The 23,208-nt window shown below is 45.4% G+C and overlaps 1 protein-coding gene across 1 annotated transcript in view; it reads right to left on the bottom strand.

Annotated features, from left to right (window-relative positions):
- Window positions 1-23,208, bottom strand: part of LOC115479896 (calcium-binding protein 7-like) — an 87,112-nt gene that overhangs the window by 60,365 nt on the left and 3,539 nt on the right. Inside the window, 2 exon segments of the mRNA XM_030218207.1 lie at window positions 10,598-10,709; window positions 10,711-10,743. Of these exon segments, the coding sequence (XP_030074067.1) occupies window positions 10,598-10,709; window positions 10,711-10,743 (145 nt within the window).

Below are 23,208 nucleotides of genomic sequence, written 5' to 3'. Positions count from 1 at the left end.
AAACATAGGTGGGAAAATGTGGGATACAAATGTAACACATAAATATAAATATTCAGCGCTTTTTAGCTGGTCAGAATGACTGCGGACTGGTTAAATAGAACTTAACTGGCTATTGCCCGCTGAATATCCCCGGTTAGCAGCTAGCCAGTTATGGCACAATGTACTAATTGGCTGCCGGCTGATTTTTAAACAGTGGCGTAGCCACAGGTGGGCCTGGGTGGGCCGTGGCCCACCCACTGAGAGCTCAGGCCCACCCAACAGTAGCACACGTTTAGTGGTAGCTGGTGGGATCCCAAGCTCCGCCAGCTGAAGATTTCCTCCAGATGGTAACGAAAACGCTACTCTCCGTGATACCGGCACCTGCGTATGTTCAGTTTTCAGCGCATGGCTGCTGCAGACTGCCAAGGTGGAAAGAAGCGTTTTCCCACCAGCTGAGATATTTTTGGGTGGTGGTAGGGGGGGGGGAGAACAATTGGTGCCCACCCACTTCTTCCCTAGGCCCACCCAAAATCTGTTGTCTGGCTTTGCCCCTGTTTTTAAAGCGGGTTTAGTGGCCATATTTGGCCGTGTCAAACCCTGGAATATCTTTAGGCGGTTTGAGGATAACCAGCTAAGTCTGAATATCTCGACTTAGCCTGTTATCTTCAAACCAGCCCAAAATAACCCGGATATTCAACGACGGTTGCAGGAAACAGCTTGGCATGGCACTGAATGTCTGGATTTAGCACAGACCGCGGGAGTTAGTCGGCCCCCATATGCAGGGCCGTGCCGATGCGGTAAGCGAGGTAAGCATGGCAGGAGGGCGCCATCCTCTGGGGGGCGCCCCGCCGCACCATGCTTACCTCGCCCTCTGCTCCCCAGATCCTTTTTTTTTTGGTTTAAATTTACCTCTCCGGCGCGCGGCAGCGTAAGTGAGAAGGAGGCGGCGCTCCCCCGGCCGCCCCGACGTGTCTTCCCTTCGCTCGGTTCCGCCTTCTTCTGACGTCATTTCTGACGTTAGAAGAAGGCGGGACACAGCGAAGGCAAGACACGTCGGGGCGGGGGAGCGCTGCCTCCTTCTCAGTAACGCTGCCTACGCTGCAAGCGCCGGAGAGGTAAATTTAAACAAAAAAAAGGATCTGGGGAGAAGAGCGCGGGTAGTGTAGCGCTCGTTTTCGGGGGGGGGGGGGGGCGCCGGAGAGGCCAACTGCAGGGGGGGGCCGGAGACCCTAGGCACGGCCCTGCCCATATGGCCAATTCAGTCTGTCCATCCACACACACTGCTAAGCTCTACAATCCCTTCCTTTCCCTTACAGACCCTCTGTATTTGTCCCATTGCTGAACCAAGCATGTTGTTCCCATCATATATCTGCTCTTGGTCCCTCAGCTATACGGTAAGCCGTATTGTAGAAAATCTTTAGCATCATATCTATGTTAGTTGAGTTGAATGTTCTAATGCTTATTAAGGGTATCATTAGTATTATTTATTTATTGATGGCATTTATATCCCACATTATTCCTACCCATGGACAGGCTCAACATGGCGTACAATAGTCTATTTAGCAACATTAATACAAAATACAGGAATTAGCGTCAGAGAAGGGAAAGAGGAACAACAGGAGGGAGAGGGAGAGAGGGGAAGGTGACAATTTGTCGATGTGGCTGCCGTGGCTCAGAGGGATGTAACACCAGGAGGGCCCACGGCATATGCTCTACCGAAAAGGAAGGTCTTGAGCCGCTTCTTAAAGGTCGGGTGATCTGGGGTGAATTTGACCACTTGGGGCAGTTCGTTCCAGGACTGAGTGCTAAGATGAGAAAAAGAGGAAGCATAGACAGTCTTATATTTGAGGCCACTGAGAGCTGGATAGTGGAGATTGAGATACGTGCAAGCTGACTTGCGGGAGTTCCTGGGTGGCAAGTTAATGAGAGCGTCCATGTAAGCAGGAGCGTCTCCATAGATGATTTTGTGCACCAATGCGCAGATCTTGAAAACGATACGGTCCTTCACAGGAAGCCAATGCAACCTCTCACGTAATGGGCTTGAACTTTCAAATCTCGATTTGCCGAAGATGAGTCGAGCTGCTGTGTTCTGAGCAGTTTGCAATTTCTTTAGTAGCGTGGATGTGCATCCCCCATAGGTACTGTTGCAGTAATTGAGACGACTTATAACTAGGGACTGAACTAGGTAGCGGAATACCTCTCTAGGGAAATAAGGCTGGATACGCTTAAGTATTATGCTAACATTGTATTATATCTCTGCTATTTGAATTCCAGCGCTGTTAAATGTGTATATTTTTGATACTGTTTCATGGTAGTTCTATTATTAGGTTTCAATTTACTGTTTTAGAGTAGAGGAGTGTGGTAGCCGTGTTAGTCCACTCTTAAGGTTATCAATAGAAATCAAACAAAATAAAACATGGAAAAGAAAATAAGATGATACCTTTTTTATTGGACATAACTTAATACATTTCTTGATTAGCTTTCGAAGGTTTACGAAGAAGGTCAACCTTCGAAAGCTAATCAAGAAATGTATTAAGTTATGTCCAATAAAAAGGTATCATCTTATTTATTTTGCCTGTTTTATAGTGAACCTCATTTATTGTATTTATGTTTATTCTTGGTTATTTTACTATTGTTATGCTGTTAACAAAATTATAAGTTTTATGTTTATTTTATTTATTTATTTATTTGTTACATTTGTATCCCACATTTTCCCACCTATTTGCAGGCTCAGTGTGGCTTACAATTGTACCGTAGGGGCGTTCGCCAATTCCGGTATAAATAGTGGAACAAACAAACTGTACACCAGCTTAGAATCTCTTCATAAAGGTGGTTAATAAATCCCAATAAATAAATAAATAAAATGAAGTCCTTGTATCTACCATCTCCACTGGAAGGCTGTTCCATGCATCCACAAACCTTCCCATAATGAAATATTTCCTTAGATTACTCCTGAGTCTGTCCCCTTTCATCTTCCTCCTATGACACCCTCATTACAGAGCTTCCTCTGCATTTATACCACAGAGGTATTTAAAATCCTCTGGAGAGAGGGATCGCAGAAGCGGAAGACTGTTGTCCCCTACGTGTGAGAGTCCAAGCAAAAAAGTAGGGTGACCAGCAAGGCACTTCCAATGATAACAGGACGACAGAGCTACAGTAGAAAAAACTTTATTCTTATAATGCCCGACACGACACCGTGTTTCGGCCAAGTGCCTGCCTCAGGGGCCTTGATATGAATGTATATGGACTTAGTAGTCTCAAGCGCTTGCTGTCTTGAAAAAGACACTCAGAGATCCTTTTACTAAGGTGCGCTGAAAAATGGCTTGCAGTAGAATAGGCGTGGGTTTTGGGCGCAAACCAATCCATTTTTCAGCACGGCTGTGAAAAAGGCCTCTTTTTAATTTTTTTTGCCAAAAAAGGATGTGCGGCAAAATCAAAATTGACCTACCAATCAGAAACATATCTAGTTCATCTTGAACATACCTAAACCCCCACTACCCAAACTGCAAAGGACTCAAATACAAAGCAACCCACGCATCCAGCGTCTCCTATATAAGCACACAATTATGGAACGCACTGCCAAAAGCCGTGAAAACAACCTACGACCACCTAAACTTCAGGAAAGCACTAAAAACCTACCTATTCAACATAGATACCTACACTCGGCAACACAGCAAAACCAAAGTTCGTAATGGACACTATATAACCTTCCTTTCCTCAAACCCCATTGTACCTGATACACATGTACCTTAATTCGACCACAATATCACCTTGTATTTGTCTCTTTACCGGACTTGGCAAATGCCGTTATGTAACCGCTCTACCACCTTGTATTTGTTTCTCTACCGGACTAGGCGAAAGCTTTTACGGTACTATGTAAGCCACATTGAGCCTGCAAATAGGTGGGAAAATGTGGGATACAAATGCGACAAATAAAAATAAATAAATTAATAAATAATAAATAAAAAAAACAGGGCACCCAGTGTTTTCTTCCATTGCCACATACATGGAACAATCTCCTGCTTCCCCGTCCGTAGTGAATCTTCCCTTAAAACCTTCAAGGCCGAGCTGAAGGCCTGACTTTTTAGGCAGGCTTTCGGAGGGTCAGACCGATTAGATGGCATATGAGCTTCGCCAGTGAAAGACCTTCCTTTACTATTCTCTATCTAAACTGTATGGTGTGAATGTTGACTTTTACTATTTTTAATTGGCGTTCCTTTCCTGTTTCAATTTTTTTAACCTGTACACCGCTCTGTACTGCTTCAGCAGCTAGAGCAGTCCACCAAATTGAAATAAAATATAAGTGCTACACATGCCCTTGCCCCCCCCCCCCCCATACCCCTCCTAGATCTATGTCCCCCCCTTGCACTTGTATGCACAGATTTTGCACACAGAACTTGTAGAATCCCAAGTATGGGCAGTTATGAACATAATCACAAATTAGTACCAATTATAGCAGCTAATTATTAAATTAAGTTACTCGTATAACTGACACTATTCTATAACCTGCAAATACAACTTACCATTCTAAGTGTAAATTTGTGCACAGGATTTTGTGGAATTAGGGGACTAATGACTGTTGGGCTATAGGTTTGTCTCATTCCCTGTGTGGTTGAAGAATGGTCATCTCTATTTTGCCTGGACCTGCCCCATGTCAGAAATTCGTGCACCTGCTTCATAAATTGGCCCACCTGATGGGTGACACAGACTTGACCAGTAGGGTTTTCAGGGGAGGTACAGCGAATATGCATGGGATAGATGTGAATATATTAGGTCTCCAATGTACATCTCTTGTGAATGTCCTGAAATCCAGGACAGGGTTGTGAAATGGTGCTCGGGGTCTCCGCCTACCTCCCTGCTAGAGAAAGTGGAGGAAGACTCAGAGATGTCCTTACTTTGATCATCTACAATCAGAAATGGTAGCAACCAAAACAGTGCCCGAGGTTTGCTTGGGACAGACACAGAGGACAGTGATTAGGGTGAGGGTGGGAGATGGCCAGAGGTTAAGGAAAGCTCATGATGCATACACAGGGGCAGCTGGGCAGAGAGGGCAGGCCTAGGAGTCTTTGCCACAGAAGAGCAAAAGTGAGTTCCATTAAAGACCCCATACTTTAATGTAACATAACATAGTAACATAGTATTTGACGGCAGATAAAGACCTGTACGGTCCATCCAGTTTGCCCAACAAGATAAACTCATTTACATGGTATGTGATACTTTATATGTTTACCCGAGTTTGATTTGTCCCTGCCATTCTCAGGGCACAGACCGTAGAAGTCTGCCCAGCACTGTTCTTGTACTAAAAGTTCTGAAGATTCTGGAATTTTAAAGAGTTACAAGATTCTGGAATCCCAATTAGTAGCAACATTCCATGTAGAACCCCAAAGAGTAACATAGTAAATGATGGCAGATAAAGACCTGAACGGTCCATCCAGTCTGCCCAACAAGATAAACTCATTTACATGGTATGTGATACTTTATACTCGAGTTTGATTTGCCCTTGGCATTTTCAGGGCACAGACTGTAAAAGTCTGCCCAGCACTGTTCTTGTACTAAAAGTTCTGAAGATTCTGGAATCCTAAAGAGTTACAAGATTCCGGAATCCCAATTAGTAGCAACATTCCATGTACAACCCCAAAGAGTAACATAATAACATAGTAAATGACTGCAGATAAAGACCTGAACGGTCCATCCAACAAGATAAACTCATTTTACATGGTAGGTGATACTTTATACCCAAGTTTAGTACGTAAAGGAAGTAATTTTAGCATTTTATATGCTCAAATACTTATAAAATTATCCAGGGGGATGCATTAAAAAAAAACCATAGGAACTATTATATTATATATGGGTCCTGAGAATGGGGGGAGTGAGGTTGGCCCCTGTCCATGCATTTTACTAAATACAGAAGCTTTTGATTCTTAAAGACACATAGATGCATATGTTGCTTGTATAATAGACACAAGATATGCACCTGCCTTTCCTGCCTAGTCAGACTTTTCTTTTATTTATTTTATTTGTTACATTTATATCCCACATTTTGCCACCTATTTGTAGGCTCAATGTGGTTTACATAGTACCGGAGAGGCCTTTGCAGGCTCCAGTGTGAACAAATACAAGGTGTTGTGGTAAGATAAAGTTCATGTGATACAGCTACACTGGAGAATCGTACCACGGAAGAGTTGTTTTATGTCCATTACGTACTTTAGTGTTGTTGCGTCGCAGAGATCAGGCATTTATGTTCAATTGGTAGGGTATGCCTTTTTAAACAGGTTAGTTTTAAGTGTGTTCCTGTTCTGGGGGAGCACCAGGCAGTCGGATTTTCAGGATATTCTTCAAGATGAGACAGATTTGCATGCCTGTCACCTCCATTATATACAACTCTCTCTCTCTCATGCATATTCATTAGGGATATCCTGAAAACCCGGGCTGGTGGTCCCCCAGGACAGGTTTGAAAACCACTGCTTTATGTGATTGTAATGACAACGTACTGGCTAAGATCCAGTTCCACTGATCTGACACTTAGCCAATCAGGTTTTCAGGATTACCAGGGTAAATATGGAAATCTATCTCATGAATATTCATAATGGTGATCCTGAAAAGCTGACTGGTTAGGTGTGCCTCCAGTCTATGGAGGAAGATTTCAGGCCTTTCCTTCCTGCACTGCTGCTGTTTCCCAGCTTCCATTAATCTTCCTGTATCTCCCTCCAGTGCACTGTATCCCAGGCTGGTTAAACACCTGATACATTATCCAAACCTTTCTTCACTTCATATGTTGCTGCTTTCACTAGCTTTGCTTGGGAGGATGTTGCTGTGCTTTCAACAGATACCGCAGAGACCTCAGCAAGATTATACATTCTGAATTTAATATTCAGTGGGACTCAAGCAGCTAGGAGTGGTTTTTGCCTGGATAAATCCTCATCACGGGGTCATACCTGGATTTTCAGCAGCGCTTACTCGGATACTGCCATTGAAAATCAAGTTAGACCACCTAGACACTATCTGGGCAGTACTGGAGAGCTCCAGAGGTGTATTTATACTAGATGTAGAGTACACCCCCCCCCCCCCTATCAGAGTGGAGGAGTGGCCTACTGGTTAGGGTGGTGGACTTGGTCCTGGGGAACTGAGGAACTGAGTTTGATTCCCACTTCAGGCACAGGCGGCTCCTTGTGACTCTGGGCAAGTCACTTAACCCTCCATTGCCCCATGTAAGCCACATTGAGCCTGCCATGAGTGGGAAAGCGCGGGGTACAAATGTAACAAAAATAAAATAGATACTATTGGAGATTCTACATGGAATGTTGCTACTCTTGTGAGGCAGCCTGGGCAGAGAAATCAAATTTGTTAATTCTGTTTAAATTTGGTTCAGTCCTGTAAAGTGGAAGAATGCCATCTGGTTTTAATTGCTCAAATGTCTAGCTTTTTGCTAGACTAGAGGTTAGAAAGGTCAGAGAGAATGAAACTTTCTTTGTCCCTTTTTGAGTGATGGATTGTTCATAGGTATTATTTACCACATCTGGATGCCATTATGAGCAAGGCATACTGGACAATCTCGAGGGATCAGCAAGCAAGCTGTTTAGAAGAAGATAGTTTAGATATAGATATTCTTGATAATTTAGATTCTGTCTTATAAGGAATTCTGATTTCTGCTTATTTTAGAATATGTTTTATTCTGTTTAATTAATAAGTTCTATTTCTATGTAGAATATCTTTTCAATTCAGTGTTACATCTTTGTCTGACTTTCAAGTGAGATTTGTCTGCAGTTTAAGAGGTCATCATCTGGTTTGAATTATCCACAGTCCTAGTTAGTTCTGTGTATGAAGCTAATAGGTGAAAGAGGGTCAGGAAAAGTCAATTCTCTTCTCCTTGATGAATTATAGCTAAGTGTAGGACTGGTCTTCTGAAAGTAATAACAAACCATGTCTGTGTGCCATTAAGCAAGATTAGCCCCTCAATGAACCCATATGACTGGGAATATGAGAATTTAATAATAAAATGCAGCAGATAGGTGCCACATTGTCTAGTTTGAGAGGCCCCAGGTCATAGGTCAGTTTAGGAAATATCTCAAACCTATGTAACTGATATTTTTGAATAAATGTATAGAGATAATTAGTTCAAGACAGGGTAATCAATCTATTCTTTACCATCTGGTGAGAAAAGGGGGCCAGAAGGGCTTAGGACCCTATATAAAGGAGAGCAGAAGCAGCTTACGTTAGAGGACAGACAGGAGACGCAGGATCCAGAGAGCTCAGAAGAAGAGACACAGAAGGACAGGACACAGAGAGAGCTAGAGCTGATGTCCTACTTTGTTTGCTGGCAAATAAAGAAGACTTCTCTCTCATTCTGGTGTGTGGTGTTTGACTCCTGAAGTACCACAGATTCTGCTAACAATAGTGGTAATTCCTTCAACACTTGGAGATTCTACATGGAATGTTGCTACTATTGGAGATTCTACACGGAATGTTGCTATTCCACTAGCAACATTCCATGTAGAAGGCTGTGCAGGCTTCTTTTTCTGTGAGTCTGATGTCCTGCACTCACAGAAGCAGAAGCCTGCACGGCCACATTGGTGATCTGCAAGGGCCGACTTCTACATGGAATGTTGCTAGTGGAATAGCAAAATTCCATGTAGAATCTGAAATAGTAGCAACAGTGGAGGAGTGGCCTAGTGGTTAGGGTGGTGGACTTTGGTCCTGGGGAACTGAGGAACTGAGTTTGATTCCCACTTCAGGCACAGGCAGCTCCTTGTGACTCTGGGCAAGTCACTTAACCCTCCATTGCCCCATGTAAGCCGCATTGAGCCTGCCATGAGTGGGAAAGTGCGGGGTACAAATGTAACAAAAAAAAAAATCACCCCCCCCCCCACCCTCCACACACATACCTTAACATCATCCCTGCAGCACCAGGGGCAGGACTGTTCAAAGAGGAAGTCCCAGTGCAGGCCGCAGACAGCCTATGAGTGCTGCTGCCAAGATGATTTTAAGATAGTGTGGGGGTGGGGGTGGGGGGGCGGGTTAGATCAAGAGAGGCAAGAATGAAAGCAATGCTGCATTTTGAAACTCACATTCACAGTTTTGCAAGAAAAAAGCAGGTACAAAATCTCTGCAGGTATTTTCAAAGGAAAAAGTTTGCATGCATTCTCTTTACCATCTGGTGCAAAGTCTCTTTACAAAAGTGTTTGCGTGGTTTTGAAAATTGCCGAAGAAGCTCAAACCGTGGAGAGAAGACAGAATGCCCATGTTTCGACCTGATGGCCTGCATCAAAAGTCCAATATGTCTGTATACATTGTTATGGTGTTAAGTATCCTATTTAGCCGAATCAAAAGGGAGAAACTCTATATACCTTCTGCAGTGTTGCAAAATCCCATCTAGAATATTGCTGGTAATTTTGGCACCAAACCTCACCTTGTATTGACTGAACTGAAAATCTCAGAGCTAAGAGAGAGAGCAGAGCAGCCCACAGCTATGACTTAACAGGTCTCAGCGCCTGCAGCTCTCAAGAAATCGAACAATCCAGTACCCCTGGCTTAGCAGCTAAGCCTTGCATTCTCCAGCTTTACTGTGCTTGTACGTACCCAGCATGCCTCACCTCAGGCTGTAAAGTCCCACTAACTTTTCTAAATTAGGTCAGGCTGGTTCACTGGCAAGGGTTGAGCGCTGCCATATGGAAGATTTGAGTTGGTTCCTGGGTCTTCCAGGACTAGGAAGGCTTGTGGAGAGAGAGTATACTGTAGATGGGGGTAGCAATGAGAAGAGTGACATAACCTTTGGGGAAAGGACTCTCAGTGATCACTCAATGGCTCCACTTGGAGTGTACAGAATGTCAGTCCATTCCTATAGGGAGACACACGGTCACTGTGCTAAATTCAGAGGGTATTATTTATTTCTTTGTGACATTTATAGCCCACATTATCCCAAACAAGTTTGAGTTCAATGTGGCTTACAATAAACATCGACCCCTCCCCAATGCTCACCTACCCTACTCACACCTCTCCTACTCCCTTCACTCTTGCCCATCCCCTTCCACCTCATCTACCCTCCAATTGCTCACTTACCCTTGGCTCATATCTTCTCCTACTCCCCCTCATCCCTGCATTCCTACATTCCTATTTCTTTATTACTCCGATAATACTCAATTTATTACTCTCCACCAATACTTTATAATCCCAATTACTATGTAAGCCGCATTGAACCTGCTTTGAGTGGGAAACTGCGGGGTACAAATGTAATAAATAAATAAATAGTACAGGATACATAACTACGAATAATGCATAAGAAAGTATTTGTTGTAAGAATCCAATTTTACAATACAGTATCATAAACGTACTGGGATAACTATGGATGTTTAACATTTAGAAAATCTACTATGTATGAGAAATTGTACATGAAGCAAAGAGAAAGTTATAATATAATAATAGGTAGGGACCCCCCCAACCCCAACCACGGGTAGTTGAACATGGAGGCTTGTAGTGCCGTAGAGCCCAGCTCTGATTGAATTGGGAGTCAGGGAAAACTGCCAGGCCACAAATTTGTCAAATTGCCTTCAGGGAACATTGCACAGGATATCTGAGGGATCTTATACCTGATGGATGGAGGAGCAATGAAAGATTACCTTACCATCCATATCAAGCCGCTGTATGATCACTTCCAGCTCCACCTCGTTGGGCATGTAGCCCAATGACCTCATGGCTGTGCCCAGCTCTTGCTTGGAGATGAAGCCGTTTCCATCAACGGTCAAACACCTTGAAGGCCTTCACGGATCTCTGGGAGAAGGAAGAAAAAGTGAAGTCATGACAGTGGTTGCAGGTAGGAAGATAACTTGCACCTTCGATTTCCAGTTTATGCTCTCTGACTACAATGTCTCTCATCCGCTATCTGGTATCGTGGACCATCAGTTATAGCTTTATCTTTCACCGCACACTGCCTTTTCTTTTTCACTGTCTGCTAAATAAAAAGTGAAAAAGAATTGAAATCTCACACATTAGTGACCAAGCAGAATGAGATTTATGGAACCTTCAATGACTGAACTGCACCTCCAGAGGAAACTTGTTTTCAGTCATATGCTATTTCCTCCAGAATATGAATACACTGCATGAATGCTAAGCGAGCTTGTTCACGGGATCAGCTTACCAGTCACAGAGTTCCAGAGTCATAGGTGCTGCTGTGACTTCACTGTCTGGTTCTTAACTCGAACATGCCCAGGTCATAAAATGTCATGCTATGAAACACTACTAGAAGTCTATATGCCAGCTAAACATCACTGAGTTAACAGGGGCTGGAGGCTACGAGTTACATGCACTGGCAGAGCTCTGTGTGCGTGCGTGCGTGTGTGTGCATGCGAAAGAGAGAGAGAGAGAAAGAAAGAAAGAGAGAGAGTACATGTGAGAGAGAGAGAGAGAGAGTGTGTGCCTGAATGAGAGAGCAATAGAGAGAGAGAGAGTGTGCATGAGAGAGTGCATGCAAGAGAAAGAGAGAGCGAGAGAGTGTGTATGCGAGAGAGAGTGTGCATGAGAGAGTGAGAGAGAGATTGCATGCGAGAGAGAGAGAGAGAGAGAGAGAGAGAGAGTGCGAGAGAGTGCATGAGAGAGAGAGCGTGTGTGGCATGAGAGAGAGAGTGGGAGAGAGTGCAAGTGAGAGAGTGCAAATGAGAGATATATATATAGAGAGAGTGTGCCTGAGAGTGAGAGAAATAGTGCATGTGAGAGAGAGAGAGAGAGAGTGTGTATGCGAGAGAGAGAGAGAGAGAGAGAGAGAGTGCCTGAGAGTGAGTGAGAGAAATAGTGCATGTGAGGGAGAGAGAGAGAGAGTGTGCATGCAAGAGAGAGAGTGAGAGTGTGCATGAGAGAGAGAGAGAGAGAGGGAGAGAGAATATGCATTGTGTGTATGTGTGTGTATGTATGTATGTATGTGTGTGCATGCGAGTGTGTGTATGTGTGCACATGTGTGTACGTTGGGGGAGTCAGGGTTTCATTGCTAATATTCCGGGTAAAGTTCTCAGACAGGTTTTATGTAGTACAGCTCCTTTTGCTGGTTAACTTTTGCTTTTGATGACAACCTCTCTTTTCACTGCTGTAAGGAATCCTGTGCAAGAGGGTTGTCCAAAAGCCCCCATTCCACAGATCCCAGCTGGAGATTTACAGCTGCTCCTGGCTGCTGTTTAAATCTCTGTCTCAGCTGCCTCCTACTCCACCTGCATTTATCTCTGTGCTAATAATCTCCTCTTGGGCCACATTAAATCTTTCTTCCTGCCTACCTCTGTCTCTTTCCTGGGGTTCTTACCATCTCTCCCTCCACGTCTTTGCATTTGTATCACTTTTGACTCATCTTTCTTTTCTTCTTCTGTCTCTGACCCTCTGATGCCCCTCTCTCTCCATCCTCATTCCTCACGTCTTTCTTTTCCCTTGATTCTCTCTCTTTCTTTCTTCTTTCTGTTTCCATTTCTTTGTAGGTAATAAAATCCCTGCTCCACTGCATCACAGCTTCCCTCTGCTTCTCACACCTTTCATAGAAGCTCAAAGTGAGTTACATTCAGGTACCTCCTTCTCACCCTCACCTTACAAGATTTGTGATACAATAGGTGGAAATGGGCAGGTGTAGATTTAAAGTTCCATTCAGCCCTATCCATGACATTCAGGCACACAGCATCCTATACCCAGATCACATGAAAAGTCCCACCAAGGACACCCTCTCACTTCCCATTCCACCGTAGACGTTTGTAAGCTTTTGAAAACACAGCACTGGAAGATGAGGAACTGGAGCTCAGTCTGCCCTGGAGAAAAGCCTCTTTCTTGCCTTCTACCTGCACCTGGGTGAGCTGACAGGGATGTGCTTGCTCTCAGCTGCCTATAACTCCCCTCAATTACACTTTCCATCACTGTAAATGTCCATAAGGACAATGGGACAATAAATAGAGGACTTGGATAGAAAGGCCTTTTCGTTAACCATTTGAATACCTGTAACTGTAAATCCTCTGCTATAACACAGCACAGTACCGACACCTACAGAGCTGAGACATAACTGCATTGCCATTCTTAGATCAGAGCACCCAGGAAACTCCAGATTGAGACACAAGAGCAACACCACCACTGTTAAGTCAAAGCACCCAGGAATGTCCAGTACTGTGATATGCAGATGGACAATCTGTCATTCCTAACATCATAGGAGCCAACTTTTCAAAATTATTGGGGGTGCTAAGCCCAATGGAAATAACCCCTCCCTGGACACATACAAGGAATTTTCTCATATTGGGGGGTGCTCAGCACCCACAGAGTTGGCTCCAATGCCTAACATCAAGAACCAGGGAGGCTCCCTGTCACCGTTTCTGCTTTGTATGACAAGGGAAATGGGTATCACCTTTCTGTGGTATTTTGCAACTACATTCAAAGCGGTTTACATATATTCAGGTACTTATTTTGTACCAGGGGCAATGGAGGGTTAAGTGACTTGCCCAGAGTCGCAAGGAGCTGCAGAGGGAATTGAATCCAATTCCCAGGATCAGAGTCCACTGCACTAACCACTAGGCTACTTCTCCACTCTTGTGACACTTAATTCACTCGAGTATTCTTATTATTCTTTGGGCTACGGGCTTAGCCTTACTCCTAAGATGCAACAACCCAGAGGTTATGTCACACGTATTGTTTGCAGATGACCAGAAGTTCTACAGTTCCAGTGACCAACAATTAGCAGAACAATGCAGGGCTGCTGAGAGACTGAACCGGGTCTGGGGCAAGGCTGCCACTGGGCCCCTGCCCCCAGGATCGTTGCCGCTGCTGTCCTCCCCCCCCCCAGGATCGTCCGCTGGCCCCCCCCAAGGATCGTTGCCACCACCGTGGGCACCTCCAGGAGCCACCGCCCCACCCTCCTCGATCGCTGCTGCCGCCTGCCCTGGGTACCTTGGCTGGCGGCAGTGGCGTAGCCAAGGGTGGGCTTGGGTGGGCCCAGGCCCACCCAGTAGCAGCATCTATGATGTGGCTGGCAGGGATTCCCCAAGCCCCCCAGCCGAAAACTCCCAACAACTGTCCCTCCTGCATACCTTGTAAAGACCAGATGCCTGCAGTGAGCAGCGACTGATACTACTGCTCGCACCAGCCCCACAGCCTTCCTGCTGATGTATTCCTGCCTATGCGGAAACAGGAAGTTACATCAGAGGGAAGGCTGTGAGGCCAACATGAGCAGTGTGTATTAGTTGCTGCTCGCTGTCAGTGAAAATCTGCTATTTAAAAGGTATGCAGGGGAGGGCTGATGTTTGAAGGACCATATGGCATGCAGGTGAGAGAGGGAGAGACCAAATCACTTGCGGAGTACTTCTGCCCACCCATCTTGGGCCCAGGCCCACCCAAAATGGGTGTCTGGCTACGCCCTGGCTGGCGGGGATCCCAAGGCCCGCCAGCAGAAGAGTTCTCCAGCGCTGCTCTTCTTCCTTCTGCCATGTGGCTGCTTTTTCTCTCAGGTTGCGCATGCGCAGCCTGAGGGGAAAAGCAGCCGCAGGGGAAGGCAGTGCGATAGACGCTGTGTCTATTCCTCCAAGTCCTCCCCAGCCTGGGGCCAGAGTTTTCTCTCTCCTGCTCCTGTCGGGACATGATCTCCCGGGTCTCATCAGGAGCAGGAGAGAGAAAGAGAGAACCTGGTGCTGGGCCCCTCTTGGAGGCCCGGGGGAATTTTGCCCCACGCTCCCCCCCCCCCCCCCTCTGGACGGCCCTAGAACAACATGGACTAGTGAAAAGCTTCTCAGATGACGTTAAGCTGACTTTTGGTCTACACAAATGTTCTGAAGAAACTTTCCTTAGGGGAAAGTTGAACAAAACTGAAAACATCCCTCTGACTGACCTCTGTGGAAGGTGTATATAAACATCAGGAAACTGTTTATAAATATCGAGGCGTAGGGGAAGAAGTGACAATTGAGCATAAATCACTGAGAGAAAAGATCAGCAAAGAATATTACAGGAGACTATAAATGATGTTAAAAAGTGCATTAACAAGAATAAGATACAGGTCATTAATCAGCTAGCACTGCCTGCACTATCATGCAACTTTGGAATTGTAGACCGGCTTCTTAAAGCCCTTGAAAAACTGGACATATGAGCAAGAAAACTCCTCCATGCCCACAAGGTCATCTATAAGAATCAGCATATGCCCAGGGGTTCTCAACCCAGTCCTTGGCACACACCCAGCCAGTCAAGTTTTCAGGATATCCACGATGAATATACATCAATTATATCACTGGGTAAAATATTTTTCAATATAGTCACTACTAATAACATCACTTCCTAAAAGTTATTATTGTACTATAATTGAGCCTGCAAAGAGGTGGGAAAATGTGGGATACAAATGCAATAAATAAAAAATAATTACATCATACCAATTATTTATTAAATCTGCATTTAAATATTGGTTACAAAATATACATTAGCATGCATGCACCTATAAAAACAATACATGAACGGACCCTTCCAATACCAGTTTCCCATCAATCTGAATGAATACTAGGATTTATTAATAGTCCCAGTGTCTTTATACTTATATATCAAATCTACTAGGTCCAATGAGTCCTGTGGCATATTCACTGTTCAAAAAGATTCATATTTCTCCAATGGATTTTCCCCTTCACTTATCAAATCTCAGAGACCCAAACCAGATCTGATGTAGAAATAAATAACAAACTTATCTCCATTCCTAGGGGGCATGCGATGAAGCTACAATGTAGTAAATTTAAAACGAATCGGAGAAAATGTTTCTTCACTCAACGTGTAATTAAACTCGGGAATTCGTTGCCAGAGAATGTGGTAAAGGCGGTTAGCTTAGCGGAGTTTAAAAAAGGTTTGGACGGCTTCCTAAAGGAAAAGTCCATAAACCGTTATTAAATGGACTTGGGAAAATCCACTATTTCTGGGATAAGCAGTATAAAATGTTTTGTACATTTTTGGGATCTTGCCGGGTATTTGTGACCTAGATTGGCCACTGTTGGAAACAGGATGCTGGGCTGGATGGACCTTTGGTGTTTCCCAGTATGGCAATACTTATGTACTTATGTACTTCCTTTGTCAGCTACTGGATATTAAAATTTTTTTTTGTTACATTTGTACCCAGCACTTTCCCCACTCATGGCAGGCTCAATGCCACTTACACGGGGCAATAGAGAGTTAAGTGACTTGCCCAGAGTCACAAGGAGCTGCCTGTGCCTGAAGTACTACTACTACTACTACTACTACTATTATTTAGCATTTCTATAGCGCTACAAGGCCTATGCAGCGCTGCACAAACATAGAAGAAAGACAGTCCCTGCTCAAAGAGCTATGTAATAAAAGTGAGCCAAGTATAGGACAATCAAGCCATTGTGACATCACTGATGAGGTTGGCTCTTATTGGTGGCCTGAGGCATTATGACATCACAACATTAGCTCTGGTTACAAGAGACTACTAACCTACTATTTATCACTTCTATAGCACTACAAGGCGTACGCAGCGCTGCACAAACATAGAAGAAAGACAGTCCCTGCTCAAAGAGCTTACAATCTATTAGACAAAAAATAAATAAAGTAAGCAAATCGAATCAATTAATGTGTACAGGAAGGAGGAGAGGAGGGTAGGTGGAGGCGAGTGGTTACGAGTCAAAAGCAATGTTAAGGAGGTGGGCTTTCAGTCTAGATTTAAAGGTGGCCAAGGATGGGGCAAGACGTAGGAATCGAACTCAGTTCCTCAGGACCAAAGTCCACCACCCTAACCACTAGGCCACTCCTCCACTCCCAACTGACATTGTAAAGTGTTCCTGTTTTCTCTTAAATGTCCCAATACAGGGCGCTGCCCTTGTACCCTTGAATATGCAATGTGATCTTAGGTCCAACATGGTCCCATGTTTTGCATATACTTGTGTCATCAGGGACTGACTTAGCAACAATTATATCTACAATCTTTGGATGCTAGATCATGAAAGTCTCTACAACAGGACCGCTGCTCCAAAATGGATACATTTGTACGCATTACGTCCATAGCAGGGTGTAGCCAGACCTCGAGGTGGGAGAGGGCCAGAGCCCAAAGTATGGGGGGACACATTTTGGTCTGCCGCCCTGCCGTTCCCCACCCACTGCCCCCGCTGTACATAACTTGCCTGGCGGGGTCCCCAACCCCCACCAGCTGGAGCACCATTGCCGCACATACCTTGGCTGGCGGGGGTCCCCATCCCCCACCAGCTAAAGCCTTCATCCAGCGCTGGTCTTCTGCGCCACCACGTTACCTGCCCTGCTTTCTTTTCCCCTCACGTCCGGCACTCTCGTTTTAATGAAATTGAGCACGCGCATGCTGAGTTTCACTATAACAAGCGTACCGGATGAAGGCTTCAGTGGGCGAGGGTTGGAGACCCCTGCCGGCCAAACCAGGGGCCCAGAGCAAATCTGGAGGGGACCCAGGCCCCCGTGGCCCCCCCATAGTTACACCACTGATCTGTAGTATACAAATCTATCTCATACATATTCATTGTGTGCTTCCTGAAAACCTCACCGGCTAGGTGTGTCCTGAGGAATGGATTGAGAACCACAGGTATATGCCAAGACTGTACATCCCGCAAGCTGATTATACCTATCGAGTTATTATCATAGTCCTCCAGGATTACTTAACAGTGGAAAAGTGTGAAACATGAAAGTAAATGCCCAGAACCCATCTACATCATTAAACTTGGACAAGTGTCGAATAGAAGGAATAAGTGAGAATCCACCAGGTACCAAAAGAGAGAGAGAAAAAAGCTGTTCAAGGAATTAGATCAGCAAATGAGAAAGAAGTGGAAAGTGTTACTCCAGGAACCATCCATTGATCAAAACCCAGGCACGTGAATGGTTAAGGAGAGGTGAATGGACAAAATGGTTCGCGGCAAGCACTGAAAAATCTGGTGCAACGGACATCTGTAGATCTGGAAGAAAGATCTGGAAGCAGTCAGTCATTTCATAGCTGGCTGCGGAGTTCTGATGGTAGAAAATGTCTCTACACAGAAAGGCACAGGGTGGCAAATCTCATCCATTGGCAACTTTGTAACAGGGGTGTAGCCAGATACCCAATTTTGGGTGGGCCTGGGCCCACCCAAGCCCACCCTTGGCTACGCCACTGCTTTGTAAACATTGCAACATTACTGTCCTGGAAAAACACTGTCGCCATGAGGCTAAGAGAAATATGGAGAATGAAGATTATAATCAAATGGGACATCCCCATCCCAACAGATGGATGCAAGGAATCCAGACATTGTGGTAAAAGAGAAAAACACTAAAATAGCATTGATCAAAGAACTGTTAGAGAGAAATGCAGTCTGAGACGAAGAAAATGTGGCAGAGTACAGAAATATTTCCAGGTTCACCTGAATAAACTGTTTATACATGTTCAGGGCTGCCAAGAGAGGGGGGCAGGGGGACAAAATTCCCCGGGCCCGGGACTCCAAGGGGGGGGGGAGCCCAGCGCCGGGGTCAGGCCGCCGGCGCTGCAGTCCCCGGTCTCACCTGCCTGCCTCCTCGGCTCCAGGCCCCCTGCATTCGAAGCGGCAGTCGCAGATCGCCTCCCTTCGGGCCTTCCCTCCGTGTCCCGCCCTCGTGGAAACCAGAAGTTACATCAGACGAGGGCGGCACACAGGGAGGGAAGGCCAGAAGAGAGGTGATCTGACTGCCACTTTGAATGCAGGGGGCCCTGAGTCGTGGAGGCAGGCAGGTGAGGTGGGGGCGGCAGCGGCAGGGAGAGCGACAGGGGACTGCAGCGGCAGGGGGAGCGACGGGGGGGGGGGGGTAGCAGCAGGGGGGGGGGGGGCGTAGGTGGGGCGGCCTTGCCCCGGGCCCAGCCTAGTCTCCGGCAGCCCTGTACATGTTACATCTTATGAACTCCAGAAGGAAGCTCTCTTTGGCACAATGCAAATACTATGGCAAATGTTAGCAGTAAATTTGAGAAGCTGAGCCCACATACCCTGGCTTAGGAATAAGGTTCATTACTGTCATGGGCCCAATGCATGCCAAAATGGAGTTACCGCCCGGCTACCGTGTGGCTCTTGTGGTAATTTCATTTTTGGTATGCGTCCGATACGCACGTCTGAAAAATAATTTTTGGACGCGCGTATCGGACGTGTGCCGAGTGGCATTTGACACGCGTGGGTCATTTCCGCCCGGTTACTGTGCAAGTCTTTACCGCTGTCTGGCGGTACAGGTCTCAGACCCATAATGGACGTGCGCCAATTTTGATTTTGCCGCACATCCATTTTTGGCAAAAATTTTAAAAAGGCTTTTTTTTTTGCAGGCGCGATGAAAAATGGATCTGTGTGCCCCCAAAACACACACTTACACTACCGCAGGCCATTTTTCAGTGCACCTTAGTAAAAGGACCCCCCCGCAGGCTCTTTAGTAGGGGAATCTTGACGTTTTTGGATATCAGTATGAACAGGGCTTTTTTTGAGGGGGTACTTGGGGGTACCTTTTCCAGTGTCTGCTAAATTTGACTTCTGGTCTCCAAGTTTTAATGAAAAACCTCAGGCTCTACACACCAATTCTGCCTTGTCATAGATTCTGTGAGTGGTTGCAGGGGACCTGGCTATTGTGGGGAGGGTCCCTCAGTGATCACCCCACCCCTGAAGGGTGGCCTGGCATTTGAGTACCGGCACCTTTGCTAGATAAAACGCACTGAGTATGAAAACAACCTACAGTTCCTATTCTAGGTGTCATTTTCCTTTTCAGGCTGCAACCAGATGTTTCTAATTTCTGCCCTGCCATCTGCAGACATCATCTCTTTCAATGGCTTGTTTTCATTAGATTTTTTATGTTTTCACTGCAGACACTTGTAACATTAAATACACAAAGCCTAGGCTGCAGCATTTGAAAAGGGATGCCACATTTACATTACAAGCACACAGCTGCATTTCCCTGAACTGCCAGATTGAGAGGGAGAAGGCGGGAGGATGGAAGAGGGAATCAGTGGGAGGGAGCAGAGCTAGGAGGAGGTGCAGGCGAATTGGAAAGGAGAATCTGGGGCGGAGGAGCAAGCAGAGAGGGATGGAGGGAGTCCAAAGACCGGAGGGGTGAACTAGAGGGCTTCACAATGAAGTCATATTCACTCCCCACAGCCAGTTGGGTTTTCAAGTTATCCAAAATGAATATGCAGAAGACTGATTTGCATGCGTTGTACATCCAAACCGATCTCATACATATTCATTGGGGATATCCTGAAAAATCGGTCCAGAAGGTGCCTCCTATAATGGTCAGTGGTCACCATCGTACAGCGTATGGGAACAGACTTCAAGATCTCAATATTTACTTTGGAAGAAAGGCAGGAGAGGGAGATATGATAGAGATATTTAAATACCTCCCTAGCCTAAATGTACAAGAGATGAGTCTCTTTCAACTGAAAGGAAGCTCTGGAATGGGGGGGGGGGGGGGAGCATAGGATGAAGGCGAAAAGGGATAGTCAATAATAAGGAAATACTTCTTCACAGAAAGGTGGTGAACTCATGGAACTGCCATAGCCACTGACAGGGTGGGGTGGGGGTGGGTGCAAAATTCCCCAGGCCCAGGCCTCAAGGGGGAGCCCTATGCAGTAAAGATCGCAGGGGGTATGTCCTTGAGGCAGCTCGTTGATGAGCAAAACATGTCAGACAATAACACCCCTAGGTCCGACTTAGTAAAGTTTTGAAAAGATAAGTAAATTAAAGCTTTTTGAAAAAAGTTTATATATATATATATATGAAGCTAATGCTCTAAAGAAAAGTTGACCGTTGAAGAGGCTGATGCTTTGGAAATCGCCACGTAAATCCTGTGAGGGAGGTGGGCGGTGAGCATCACTGAGGTCACTTGAGTAAAAAGCTATTAGAACTGTTAATGAATTTGTCATAATTGGAGATATATTGAAAAGAAAAATTGAATTGGCAGTGATTGAGATATATTAATGAAAAGTGAGGTTGGAAGGATTTAAACTGGATTGTAAAAAAAAGTGCAGTTTTGAGACTGAGCATGTGCGACCTGAGGAAAGCATCCACAAGGGCAGGCAATGCTGGGCAGAGGAAGGAGCCGTGTTGCCTGCAGCTGGCGGGGCCAGCCAAGGTACTTCGGGCGGGCGGGAGGGGGGGCAGCAGTGGCAATGACGATTATGGGGGGGGGGCAGTGGCGGCGATGACGATTCTGCCCCAGGCCTGGCGGCAGCGGTCTTGCCCTGAGCCCGGCTCAGTCTCTCGGAGGCCCTGGGAACGGCCTCCCTGTGGAGGTGGTAGAGGTGAAAACTGTATCTGAATTCAAGAAAGCTTGGGATAAATATAGAGGATCTCTAAGGGAGAAGAAGGTGATATTAGAAGGCATGGATAGGCCATATGACCTTTATCTGGTTCTCCAGGTTTGAGAAGCCCACAGTAAGGGACAGGAGTTGAGTGGGGGAGAAGGAAATTGAGAAGATGCATAGCTTCAAGAAACTGAAAGCATTTTAGTACATAGTAGATGACGGCAGAAAAAGACCTGCACGGTCCATCCAGTCTGCCCAACAAGACAAACATATGTGTATACCTTACCTTGATTTGTACCTGCCTTATTCAGGGCACAGACCGTACAAGTCTGCCCAGCAGTATTTCCGCCTCCCAACCACCAGTCCCACCTCCCATCACCGGCTCTAGCATAGACCGTATAAGTCTGCCCTCCACTATCCTCGCCTCCCAACCACCAACCCCTCTTCCCCCCACCTGCTCCGCCACCCAGTACAAGATAACTGGCAGTCTTTTTTTTTTTAACAACCCAGGATATTTATTTATTTATTTATTACATTTGTATCCCACATTTCCCCACCTATTTGCAGGCTCAATGTGGCTTACAGAGTTTGGTTATGACATAATCATTCCATGATATCAGATACAATTGGTGATGTACAAAGATTGAGTAAGGGAAGAGAGAGGGAAGGTGTTAGGCAGGATAGAAGGTGGACTTTAATGATTGGGTGGATTGGTGAGGTAGTTGTGTAAGGCTACGGGTTCTCTTTGTAGGCCTTGTGGAAGAGATGTGTCTTCAAAGATTTGCAGAGTTAGTTATTTCATCGATCGCTTTCAGGGCTGTAGGTAATACATTCCACAACTGCGTGCTTATGTAGGAAAAGGTGGTGGCGTGTATCAGCTTGTATTTCAGTCCTTTACAGCTAGGGAAGTGCAAATTGAGAAATTTGCGGGATGATCTTTTGGCATTTCTGGGGGGCAAGTCCACAAGGTTTAGCATGTAGATTGGGGCGTCTGCATGAATGATTTTGTGTACAATCGTGCAGACCTTGAACGCAATGCGTTCCTTGAGTGGGAGCCAGTGAAGTTTCTCTCTTAAGGGTTTTGCACTTTCATATTTAGTTTTTCCAAATATGAGTCTGGCGGCGGTGTTCTGGGCTGTCTGGAGTTTTTTTGATAGTCTGTTCTTTGCATCCAGCGTACAGTGCATTGCAGTAGTCCAGGGTACGGAAGATATATCTCGGGAAGAAAGGCTTTACTCTTTTGAGTTTCCACATGGAGTGGACCATCTTTTTTGTTGTGTCTTCACGTGAGCATCGAGTGTGAGGTTTCGGTCAATGGTGACTCCAAGAAGTTTTAGATTTTGTGCGACAGGGAGAGAACAGTATGGTGTGTTATGGGGTTAAAGGTGGACACTGAGCATAGAAGATTTCCTTGGGGAGCATAGAGGTTAGGCAAGGTCTTCCCTTTGTTTTTACAGGAGTTTTAAAACACCATACCATCAGGAATGGAGTTGTAATCCCCATAATTTAACAAGATCTCAGTTTCAGCCCCAGGCTAAGAAGGAACTGTCCTCAGTTTATATCTCAGACCCTGCCCAAGGATTTAGCCAAAAGGTTGGTGAAGCAAGTGGTCGGCTGATTGACTGAAGACATGAGGTCCTGAATCTGCCATAAGCAATGTGTCTGTCTGGCAAGTTTTCACCACTGCATGTAATAAATAGAAATAGATGAAAACAGAGAAAATAAAATAAGAAGATACCCTTTTTATTGGATTAACGTAATACATTTATTGATTAGCTTTCGAAGGTAACCCTTCTTCTTCAGATCAGAAATGAGTACGTTAGATCAATAAAAAAGGTATTATCTTATTTTCTTTTCTCTGTTTTGATTTGTTCTATTTATTACCTTTAAAAATAGATTAACACGGCTACCACACCATTTTACCACTGCATGTGAACCTACACATACTTTCCATTTTCATGGTGGTATGTAATGTTCCCTCGAAGCGGAGAGCATGAACGATTGCT

This window comes from Microcaecilia unicolor, chromosome 11 (assembly GCF_901765095.1).
Source record: "Microcaecilia unicolor chromosome 11, aMicUni1.1, whole genome shotgun sequence".
NCBI lineage: Eukaryota > Metazoa > Chordata > Amphibia > Gymnophiona > Siphonopidae > Microcaecilia > Microcaecilia unicolor.
The sequence above is the reverse complement of the archived record's forward strand: the minus strand, read 5'-3'. Positions and strand labels throughout refer to the sequence as shown.